At 46.4% G+C, this 11,528-nt stretch overlaps 1 protein-coding gene across 3 annotated transcripts in view; it reads left to right on the plus strand.

The window, feature by feature from the left end:
- Nucleotides 1-10,971, plus strand: part of kif13a (kinesin family member 13A) — a 35,705-nt gene extending 24,734 nt beyond the window's left edge. For 2 of the 3 annotated variants that reach the window (XM_053611223.1, XM_053611224.1), the window contains 14 exons: nt 871-970; nt 1,584-1,710; nt 2,147-2,202; nt 2,369-2,493; nt 2,713-2,889; nt 3,053-3,145; nt 3,299-3,451; nt 3,621-3,698; nt 3,801-3,857; nt 3,948-4,053; nt 4,392-4,543; nt 4,998-5,114; nt 6,290-7,142; nt 7,263-10,971. In XM_053611223.1, coding sequence (XP_053467198.1) covers nt 871-970; nt 1,584-1,710; nt 2,147-2,202; nt 2,369-2,493; nt 2,713-2,889; nt 3,053-3,145; nt 3,299-3,451; nt 3,621-3,698; nt 3,801-3,857; nt 3,948-4,053; nt 4,392-4,543; nt 4,998-5,114; nt 6,290-7,142; nt 7,263-7,402 — 2,334 coding nt within the window. In that variant the 3' untranslated portion in view covers nt 7,403-10,971. The remainder of the gene's footprint in view (nt 1-870; nt 971-1,583; nt 1,711-2,146; nt 2,203-2,368; nt 2,494-2,712; nt 2,890-3,052; nt 3,146-3,298; nt 3,452-3,620; nt 3,699-3,800; nt 3,858-3,947; nt 4,054-4,391; nt 4,544-4,997; nt 5,115-6,289; nt 7,143-7,262) is intronic. The other variant, XM_053611225.1, reaches the window with a different exon arrangement.
- Nucleotides 10,972-11,528: the final 557 nt, after the last annotated feature.

The following is an 11,528-nucleotide window of genomic DNA, read 5'->3' on the forward strand; positions in this document are numbered from 1 at the left end:
TTCTCTCTGTCTGTCGCTCTGTCTGTCTCTCTCTGTTCTCTGTTGTCTCTCTCTCTCTCTCTCCTTGCATGATGCCTTTGAGCTGCTAATCATACACACTCCACCAGAGGGCGCTACTCAGGACGCACACTTTACTCAAAACTGCTACCACGAACGCACTAACATCACCTTTCAGCTCCCAGTTGCGTGTGTGTGCTTTCTCCACTTTACATCCTGAAAATAAAGAACCTCATGAACATCTCCCATCACGACGATGACGATAAACACGACCGACTCACTTCATCAAGAAGATAAAACACTCCGGCAGAAATCAAATGAAACACGATCCAGTGAAAGGAGGAGTCATGAGCGCTGAGCTGACACCGCTCTCCGGCTGCATGGCTGCATGACTCACTGCATGGACGTGTGTGTGTGTGTGCGTGTGTGTGTGTGCGTGTGTGATGGGACACGACCTCGTCACACACTGCTCAGTGACATCACTGGAGTTCATTTTCTGTTTTTTATTACACTGTAGAAATGAAACAGTAAGAAAGATGTTTTGATTGTAAATAAACAGCGGGTGAGGAATAAAGACGGATTTAATTCGATTTTATTTTCGGAGTTGCGTGTAACGCGTCTCTGTACGCTACTGACGTTCTCTGATCGTGTCGTACACTGAGTTTGAGTTTGTAGTGTATTTTTGTAGGTTTTGAAAGTAACGTGAACGTAATCGGTCATCTGACGAGTTTTAATCAGTGAAGTCAGATTACACTTTTAAAGCAGTCTGTAGGGGATTACTGTTTGTGAGAAACTTACCCAACACTGTTTAAGAGTGAATATGCTTATATTGTGTGTGTGTGTGTGCGTGTGTGTGTGTGTGTGTGTGTGCAGGAAGAGGATCTGAACTGCGTGCGTGAGCGCTGGTCCGAGGCGCTCGTCAAACGCCGCGAGTATCTGGACGAACAATTAAAAAAGATCATGAACAAATCAGGTGTGTTTTCATTTTCAGTCTCTCACACACACACTCATACACACACACACACACACTCGCAGTGGTAACACATACGCACACACACACACACACACTCGCAGTGGTAACACATACGCACACACACACACACACACTCGCAGTGGTAACACATACGCACACACACACTCATAAGCACTCATACACACGTACACACACCTCTCACACACATACACTCACATACACACACACACACACACACTTGCAGTGGTAACACATACACACACACACACACACACACACACCCGCATACACACATAAACACTCACACAGAGACACTTTCACTTTGTTCTGTTCTCATTTCACTTTTGCTTTATACCACACACTTTCACTTTTACTCTGTCGCGTGTACACACACACACTTACTTTCACTTTTACTCTGTAGCGTACACACACACACACACTTTCACTTTTACTCTGTAGCGTGTACACACACACACACACACACACATTTTTATTGTGTAAACGCTCCAATGTAAGATTTGCAACTAAATCCTTTTGTATCCAGTTTGTTAAATGAAGCCCATTGAATTAATAGTGTGTGTGTGTGTGTGTGTGTGTGTGTGTGTGTGTGTAGAGAAGTCTGAGGAGGATGTGGAGAGGGAGGCGCGGTTAGTGGAGCAGTGGGTGGGGCTAACTGAGGAGCGAAACACTGTGTTGGTCCCAGCACCTGGCAGTGGCATCCCTGGAGCTCCTGCTCAGTGGTAACACACACACACACACACACACACACACACACACACTACAGCCACAGTGTCTCACACGCTATTTCTAATCGGAACATGCAACTATTTTTGTCTTTTATCCTACTGTGTAAACGTGTAGAATCTACTGTCATACGTTTATTATTATTTATATTTAAAGCGATAACTCTTCGTTTTCGGCAAATCTGTTTTATCGTCTAATCGCTTGTGAGCCAATCCTAGGACAGGAGGTGGGGATAACTAGCACAGGGGGCGGGGATAACTAGCACAGGGGGCGGGGATAACTAGCTCAGGAGGCGGGGTTTAAGCTAAGGGTGGGATATACAGTATATAAATAGAAAAACCTGTTTTTCTACAAAGTTTATCCGTAGACTTTGGATTAAGAACAATTAAAGCACTTCATTTAAATTGTTTTCCTCTCTCTCGGTTTTTTTAGGGCGCCCCCTTCAGGCATGGAGGCTCACGTCCCTGTTTTGTTTCTGGACCTGAACGGTAATGCTGTTGCTGTGATATACTGTTTTTTTATGCACCAGAGATCCAGAACACATGACCATTATACATTCATTAGGATTTAAAAAAACAACACACACACACACACACACACACACACACACACACACAGTCTATATAGTAATGATCAGTAGCCGTTTTGTTCCAGCTGATAATCTGACGGTGAGCGAGCAGCTGACCGGGTCACACGCCGCCGGGGTCAACTCCATCCTCCCTAAAGAACACGGCAGCCAGTTCTTCTACCTTCCCATCATCAAACACAGTGATGACGAGGTACACCCCGACCACACACACACACACACACACACACACAAATGTAGGTTCCAGTCATCTGTCTTGGTGCCGATGACGTGGTTTAGGACGCAACCCAGTGCCTGTTTGACTGGCGCCTTTTGATGACATCATCTCTTCGCCGCCGCTGCTGCTGTGGAACAGAACGGTGTGTGATGGAAACACAGCACAGGGTTAAATCGTGTCCTCTCTCTGCTCCAGGTGTGTGTGACGTGCTCTTGGGATTCGTCCATTCACGACTCTATCTACCTGAACCGCGTGACCGCGCCTGGCGAGCGAGTCTACCTGATCATCAAAGCCACGGTGCAGCTCAGCCACCCGGCCAGCATGGAGCTCGTCCTGCGCAAGAGGATCGCCGTCAACATCTACAACAAACAGGTCACACACACACACACACACACACACACACACACACTGCACCTGTACTGTACACACACACCCTCTGAAATGTATTAAAGGGGGTCAGATTTCTATCTGCGGTAACATAACACTGAGGATGGCGTGTGTGTGTGTGTGTGTGTGTGTGTGTGTGTGTGTGCAGAGCTTCACACAGAGTCTGAAGAGGAGAATGTCTCTGAAAAACATGCTGCACTCCTGTGGAGTTATGTATGAAATCGTCTCCAACATACCAAAGGTGAGACACGCCTTCTTCACTGTGACTGACAGACATGTTGGCCACGCCTCCTTTGCTCAGACTGATGGACACATAGACCATGCGTGTGTCTTTCTTCTCATTCACTCATGAGACTCTTCTGTCTTCTGTCCCACCACACACACACACACACAGGCGTCTGAGGAGCCGGAGGAGAGGGAGACGCTGGCGTTAATGGCGGCGCGCAGTGAAGCCGAGGAGACGCAGGATGGAGAGACGTACATCGAGAAATACACGAGAGGAGTTCTGGAGGTGGCGAATATCCTGTGCCTCGAGAGACTGCGACAGGTACACACACACACACTCACACACACACTCACACACACACACACACACACACCATGTCGAGACAGCTGTGGTGAGATTTGAAATAAATTTGGAAATTTATGCTATTTATCTTCATCCTGTTGCGTTCACGTGTGTGTGTGTGTGTGTGTGTGTGTGTGTGTTGTAACAGGCGGTGACAGTGAAAGAAGCGCTCTCAGTTAAAAGCAGACACATACGGAGAAGCCTGAGTTCTCCCAACGTCCAGCATGTAGGAGACACCACACACACACACTTACACACACACTTACACACACACTTACACACACTTCAGAGAACTACAGCTGTGTGTGGTTTTGTTTTTGTTTTGCAGACCTCATGTTGTAAGTCAGACGTGATGGCGTGTGGTGAAGATGGCGAAGACCCCAAAGTGTGTAACTCACACACTCCTCCTCACACACACACTCCTCCTCACACACACTCCTCCTCACACACTCCTCATCATGCTCTCTATCTTCAGGGTCACTGTGAGGTACAACACGATGCCTCGGACTGCTCTCATCACGACACGGCGGTCTCCATGGCAACCACAAAAGACACGCCTCTCAAAAGCAAGGAGAATCACGGTACACACACACACACAGTGTGCCACAGAGGTTACAAAATCCGTCCATTTTGGAACCGTTGTGTGTTGTCATGGTGACAGAGCTCATTTGAGTCTAGCTGAGGTCATTTTTATGAAAACATGTTAAGCTCAGCAGTACGTCGCCACGACGACCGGCGATGTCACGTGTTCAAATTACTGATCGGCTAATCAGATTTACCTAAAACCCCGCCCTGATTTCTCGCATCGCACAATCCAGACGTGGCAGAACGGTACTTTTTGAAAATAACCCTGTCTATACAGTGTGTATTACTGTGTGTGTGTGTGTGTGTGTGTGTTTTGTTTTGTTTTTTCGCGTAGGCTCGGTTCCGGACAGTCCAACGTTCTTCAACTCGAGTCCGTTTAAAGCGCTCTCGCCTCAGCCGCCCAAGTTCCTCAAATCTCTCATGCCTGTTCGGGAGGAGAGCAAAGCCAAGCGCGTGCTAGAAGCTCGGCCTCTGCTGGGGCAGGAGGTAAAACACACACACACACACACATTTTTACACACTCTCCACACGCTCTCTACCTAACCCCATCCCTCATTCCTCATATCGCATCCATTCCATCAGTAACCGATAATCATGATATCATAAGTAAAGCTAAAGCTCTGTGTGTGTGATGTCACTTCCTGGAAGCATGAGCACAAGCTGATGTATTTTATTTTATTTTTTCTTGAAACAGTAATAAATTCAGATCACACACACACACACACACACACACACACACACGTGTGCATGTCGAGTATCACATCATCGACACACACCTTGTATAAAGTTTGGCTGTGAGAAGGAATGTTTCTGCATGTTACACACACACACACACACACACACACCATGCCCTAACCTCACAGCCCCCCGCTGCAGCTTCCTGGATGCGCTCTACTGCATGCTGTGTGTGTGTGTGTGTGTGTGTGTGTGTGTGTTACAGAGCATGCGCTGGTTAGTGGCTCGGGGTGGCCCCTGGCTCCGCCCACGGGCTCGGAGTGAGGGCCACTGCAGCACGACAAACCACACCCACCTCAGAGTCACACCTACACACACTGCTGTAAGTGTCAGATCTATACACCAATCACTCGCTCACTCACACACACACACACACACACACACACACACACACACATACAAACACACATACACTTCCTCAGGTCACGCACATCATTTCATTTTAAACACTAAAATGATCAAGAATGGAGCAGGATTTCTGTCTGAAATTGTTTACCTCACACACTCATCACACACTCATCACACACTCTTCACACGCTCTTCACACACTCTTCACACGCTCTCCATCGTCTCCTAATTCACCCATTCAGTGTTTAACTGCATGCAGTACAATCTAGAAAACATGTAACCCCTCTAATATAAACACACACACACACACACACATTACCCTACGTTCACACTAGCGAGTGACAGGCCATCGTTCATTTTCTACTTACGTGCGCAATAAAATGACAAATCCAAATATTTGGCTAGAACGATTGCTCGGACCAAGTCCTGCGGCCCGTGTGGTCCCACGCCCTTAAATTCCTACCTGCAATTAGTTCCCGTAAAATATCCCGTAGTTTCATCTTATCCTGTCATACACGACCTCTCATTAAACGTGTATAGAGATGTGACGAAGAAAAATAAAGCTTGGGAGGAAGTAGCAGAGATCGCTGGTGCCTCTGGTGAGTGAGCGTATGGTGCTAGGACAGTTAACTTGCTTTGCTAATCCTAGCACGTAACTTAATTTGTGTTTGACTAGTCAGCTTCAGAAGCTGTATTAAGCTACTACAGATTCTCGCTGGAATTTTAGAAAAGTGTTGGCCACGCCTACAAGCGAGAACGGTAGCGGTCGCTGCACGCCCACAAGAGACAAACTCCGAGCGGGAACATGATGTAGTTGAGGGTTTCTCCACCAGAGGGCAGTAGTTTCTCAGTTACACACAAAAGCGTTTCATTTTATTTTTACGTTTAAGTGTATTTTATAGAAATCACCCGAACTCGCTGTCCTTCCTGGACTCCTGGCCATCGGTGTATTGCGTCGGATAATACGTCTGATCTAAAACCCGCATTTCAGTCTGATAATCATAATCCGGATCTAATTCCTAGTGGTGAAATTATGAAATGATAATGCGTCTTGCTATTTATTCCGAGTCACTAAATACAGCCGAAATCATCGAAAGCCCTTTGTGCGTTGTGATTGTGTTTAATGTCTGCTCGCGGATGATTGGTCAGGATTCGGAAGAGGAGGAGCCCGAGGTGGGCCGCTGCGCTGTTCCCACCTCTGTTTCTCTCCGTCACTTCCGAGCGTACATCCCTGAGGACTTCGCCAACTTCGAGGTGTACAACGCCAGCCTGTGCGGGGGCGGAGACTTCCCGTCGGGCGTGGCCTCGTTGCCTGGGGGCGGAGGGGCGGAGAAGGGAGTGTCTCGCAGTCCTACGGCAAGCAGCTGTACGAGCGGATATTTCTCCCACAGCACCTCCAACGCCACGCTTTCAGACGCGCCCTTCTCCGGCAGCGAGAGTTCGGATCGTCTCAGCGTGGGCTCCAGAGACGCCGCCGAGCTCCAGGAGCACGCCAGAAACTCCCTGACCGCTAAAAGTGCCTTAAACGAGGCTGCTCACGTCCGCGCCTCGTCTTCTCACTCGAACACCAGTCAGGAGTTCACGGACTTCAAAGGCGCCGGGGAGGAATTCGGAGAGGACGAACGCGAGCACTTTGACTGGCACGCGCAAGCAGAACGCGCCGGGATCTCCCCCAAACATCCGGCACACGTGAGCACTAATGTTCTGGCTGCACCGTGCCACCTCCACAACGGCAGCGAGGGTCCGTCCTCGTCCTCGTCCTCGCCCGGGACGCCCCCTCGCCCCACTGCCGCAGAGCACACGGAGCGCAGAAATGGAGACAGAATTAGCCCCGCCCCCTCGAGTGAGGACGATGAGGGCGCGCCGGTGGCCCAGCTGCCCGACTGGATGGCACCTGGAGAGCAGGTGTGGGTGGGCACGAGGAGCGGCACAGTGCACTATGTGGGCGGAGTCGAGTTCGCCCAGGGCATCTGGGTAGGAGTGGAGCTGGACTGTGCTGTAGGTGTGTATACATCTGCATTCCAATTTTAATTTCTCAATGACTTTTAATTACTTTAATTAATTAACGTGCGTGTGTGTGTGTGTGTGTGTGTGTGTGTGTGTGTGTTTTGTCTCTGTGCAGGTAAACACAACGGCACGGTGCAGGGTCGAGTGTATTTCCGCTGCGCCACGGGTCACGGCGCGTTCGTGCGTCCGGCCTGGCTCAGTAGATCGCCCGTCTCCATGGACACCGACCCACAGCTCCAACCCGTACTGCTGTAGCAAAGACACGCCCACTTATTATGGGATGGTTTCGGTTCAGAGCTGATATTTAACACATCATATCGTATCACGATTCTTTTATCGGGATGCGAAATTCTCCATGAGGACAAACGCAACGCTGGATTTTTTTTATTCATCCGTAATACGAGCGCTTCCTTCATAACATAATACAGGGAACATCATAACAGTATAGCGTGTTAAATATCACAATGTAGTGTAGAACTGATTGTCGGCACATACCTAGCGTAGACCTTTCTCTCTCTCTCTCTTTATTTCCCTGTGTATTTAAATTTTTTGAGAAAAAGAAAAAGATCCCTCTTTGAATGTCAAATGCACCGTTGCACAAATTCTCCCTCACAATATCTTATGATTTTTAAGCTCGAACTTAACTTCAAGCCAGCTTCCGTTTTAGGCCTTATTTTACCACTTTGACTGAACGCGGCCGAGCGACGACGAAGTTCAGCTTCGGAGGTGAGGCTACGATCCGGAAAATCCGCTGAAGTTGAGAAAGTACTACTGTTTATTCACGTGATGATATCAGGTGTTACCAAAGACGCTTCCGATTTGCTGTTTAAAACTGAAACCGTCTGTGTTCTCCTCGTGCGTGCGTGCGTGTGTGTGTGTGTGTGTCTGTGTGTGTTAGACATGCGCCAGTGTTATTGCAGTATCGTCACGAAGGCCGCGCCATATTTGACATTTTTACCGTCGAGACGATTTTTTAAAAATAAATCGTCTCGCCGCTCTGACGTCAGATTAATCTCCTGCGATGAATAAGAGACTTTATGAAGTAGCTGTCCTCACGCTGTGCTTTTAAAATGGCACAAATGTTATCTCGGAGCACAAACGTTTATATCTTTATACGATACTATTTAAACATGCTTGTAGTTTTAGTGAAAAGCTCAAAGCAGCAGTGTATTTAACTCTTTAATGCATGCAGCAGTTCGTTTATCTGCTTTTATTTATTTTATTTTTTTGACAGGCAGGAAAACAGAGCTACTGTTTTCCTGTGTAACTGTAAAAAGCGGGCTTTAACGTTTACATAACAGCAACAAGAGCGTTAAGTCCTTCCTAGAAGATAGAACTTTTACACGATTACTAGGTGGCAAAAAAACCCTCTTTGGTCTGGAAGCTCATGGTCTGGAAGATGCAGTCATTTGAATCGTAATCTCATGCATTTTGTGTTATTTTTAACTACACGATACTTTCCACCATTGAACACGACTGACCTAACACGTCTGTCGCTTCTCAGACACGCCCTTTTCTGCGTTTTAAAACATTTGGTTTGGTTTCAGATGGAGACGAGAGAAAAGAGTGAACGCTTCCCGAGAATTCGTTAACAGCGTTAGTTTGCGAACGATGAAGAAGGAGTAGAGATTATTGAGTATTTATAAAAGGACCAGAGTTACGGGGAAATCGCCTCGATAAGCCCGTTGTCGCGTGTTGTTGTTTTTTTGGTTTTTTTTTTTTTTAGATTATAATAAATTCACGATTGTTGCTTCGGTTCTTTTTCGGTCGTTTCCTTTTAAATCGATCCGGTCGCTACACCTCAGTCGCTTCCTGAAGATGAATTTACGAACCTTTCAGTACTCCTGATCGGCGCCCCCTAGTGCCCTACAGCGTGCTTGGTGGAGGCGTATTTATTATCAGCTAATACGTACAGTATGTAACGTATAGTCATTAAATCCTGGATTTCTCCATCGCGGAAATGAATGCAGAATTCGAGCAAACTCCGGGGTTTTCCGAGGAGCTTGCCGTTTTTTTTTTCTCCAATCAAAATCACCGCCGATTTGAGCAGAGACGCGTCACGTGACGCGTTCAACCAAAGCCCTCTTCGATCCACGCGCGTCGAACACGAGTACAGCGAAAAGGTCTCGTTTACCGACAAACGTCACCGCGACAGAGCGTGCGGGACAATTTCGTGCGATTGCGATTTCGCCAGTCCGAGTAGTTTTACGCTAAAAAAAAATAGTCGTGTTGCAAATTTTGAAGCAAGCCGCGGCAAAATCGAGCGCTTCTGATATCCCGTACGGACCGAATAAAGTGTTCCATGTCACTGCTGTATCTGAACATCCTACTCGCAGGAGCATCGGCCATTTTGAAGCGTCCGTAGCGATAAAAAATAAATCGCTGTCGCATGTCGTGTGAGTGTGTGTGTGTGTGTGTGTGGAGAGAGAGTATGCGTGACTGATTCTCACTTAAGTGCCATATCTTTGGTTTCAACGCCTCACACTTTACGATTGTGGTAAGAAGTTTGTAACAGGAAGTTGCCTTGTTTTCTTACTGGTTTTCTGAGTACTGTATCTGTGTAAAGAACTTTATTTTGGGAACTGTTGCCTGAACGCTTGCACTGGAGAGACGTGTCCTGGATGCACAGAGCCTCCCGAGAGGCTCGATACGGGGAGAGAGCTGCAGATCTGACGCATTAAAAGCACCTTGGTTCATGCCTCGTTCCGTAACGCAGGGCGAGCTCGGACTTCGCCTCGGACACATCGCTGACGCTGTTTGACTCGTCAGTCCCTCTTTTTTTTTTTTTCCCGTTTTTTTAATCCGCAGCAGCTTTTCGGTTGTTTATTTGTATTGTGTTCTGACTAACGAGTAACATCTTACTTTGTAACGAGCATGTGCTGAAAAAAAGCATCGTTATCATATTTGATCACGTCATTTCTTTATCACTGTTTCACGTTCTATCACGATGTAACAACACGTATCGGTCCGGTTGTAAAGGACACGTTACAAAGCTGCCTTCCGATTCGTCTAAAACAAGCTGGTGTAATGACGCTCGCAATAACAACACTGTGTGTTAATATATCACGATCAGATCGTATAACTGATAATCAGCACATGCCTTATTATTATTATTATTATTTTTATTTTTTTTTTATACTCATGCAACTAAATGGATATATTTTTTAAAAGGTAACAGGACGAGGCGAGACGGACGCGCTCCGCCTCGTGACTCGAGGAATCGGTGCGGTTAAAGACTATTTTTCAGCTGAAGAACTATCGTGGAAGTGTGTTTGTTCGTAATGCTGTAACTGTGTGTGTGGATGGAAGAAAAACCCAAGCCCTTACTCTGGAAGACAAGCTGCTCTCCTTCACGAGGACTTGTACATAGAGCTGTATTTGAACCTATATAATGTACAGAACTGTATTTATATTGTATCGAGAGAAAAATGGGTACAAAGATCTTCTAGAATACAGAACGTTTACAGTTTAAAGTGTCCGTGTCTGACTTTGTGTTTACACGAGAGTTGCAGTCGGGCCTCTTCCTCAGACGTGACCTTACAGGCGCACGTGATCGGTTAGAGTCACTGTGGAGAGGGTGACGGTATGACAGTAAGGCCAAAAGTATGTGCACCCCTGACCATTACAGCCATACGGTATGTTGTTCTTCGTCAAGCTGTTGCCACCAGGTTTGAAGCACACCATTGTACAGAATGTGTTTGAATGTTGTAGCGTTACAGTTTTTCTGTCAGCGGCACTAAGAGACCCGAACCTGCTCCGTGAAGACGTGGTGTGCGACGGTCGGAAGAAGGTCGAAGAACTTGAGTGTCCTGCACAGAGCCCTGACCTCAACCCCACTGATTCATCACCTTTGGGATGAACTGGAACTGGAGCCTCCTCGACGCCTGACCTCAACCTCACTAACTCCCTCTTAGCTGAACGAATGCAAATCCCCACAGCCACGCCCCCTAAATCTAGTGGAAAGCCTTCCCAGAAGAGAAGAGGAGTGGAGTTTATATATACAGTACATAACAGCTAAATCTGGAGTTGGATTTCAACAAGTACATACATTTGGCCGTGTACTGTATTTATTACTTATTACTTACTTATTAATTACTTAATAATATTAATTTTCATCACCTGAGTATACAGAGTGACTTGTTAAAAAAAATACTGTATTTTATAATGGAAGATTACCAAAAAACCCCAGTATTTTTTCCTTTTCTCTATATGAGTAATGATTAATACTGAAGAATCGTGCACGAATAATGAATACGATAAAAAAAATAGAAACATTGAGTTGATCTTGAGTTATTTTTAATACATTTATTTTAGATTATAATTATTTTATACACAGAAAACTTGTATCCAGTAGACTTAAATGGTGTACAAAATATCGTAA

The sequence above is a fragment of the Ictalurus furcatus genome, chromosome 23 (assembly GCF_023375685.1).
Source record: "Ictalurus furcatus strain D&B chromosome 23, Billie_1.0, whole genome shotgun sequence".
NCBI classification, from domain to species: Eukaryota; Metazoa; Chordata; class Actinopteri; order Siluriformes; family Ictaluridae; genus Ictalurus; species Ictalurus furcatus.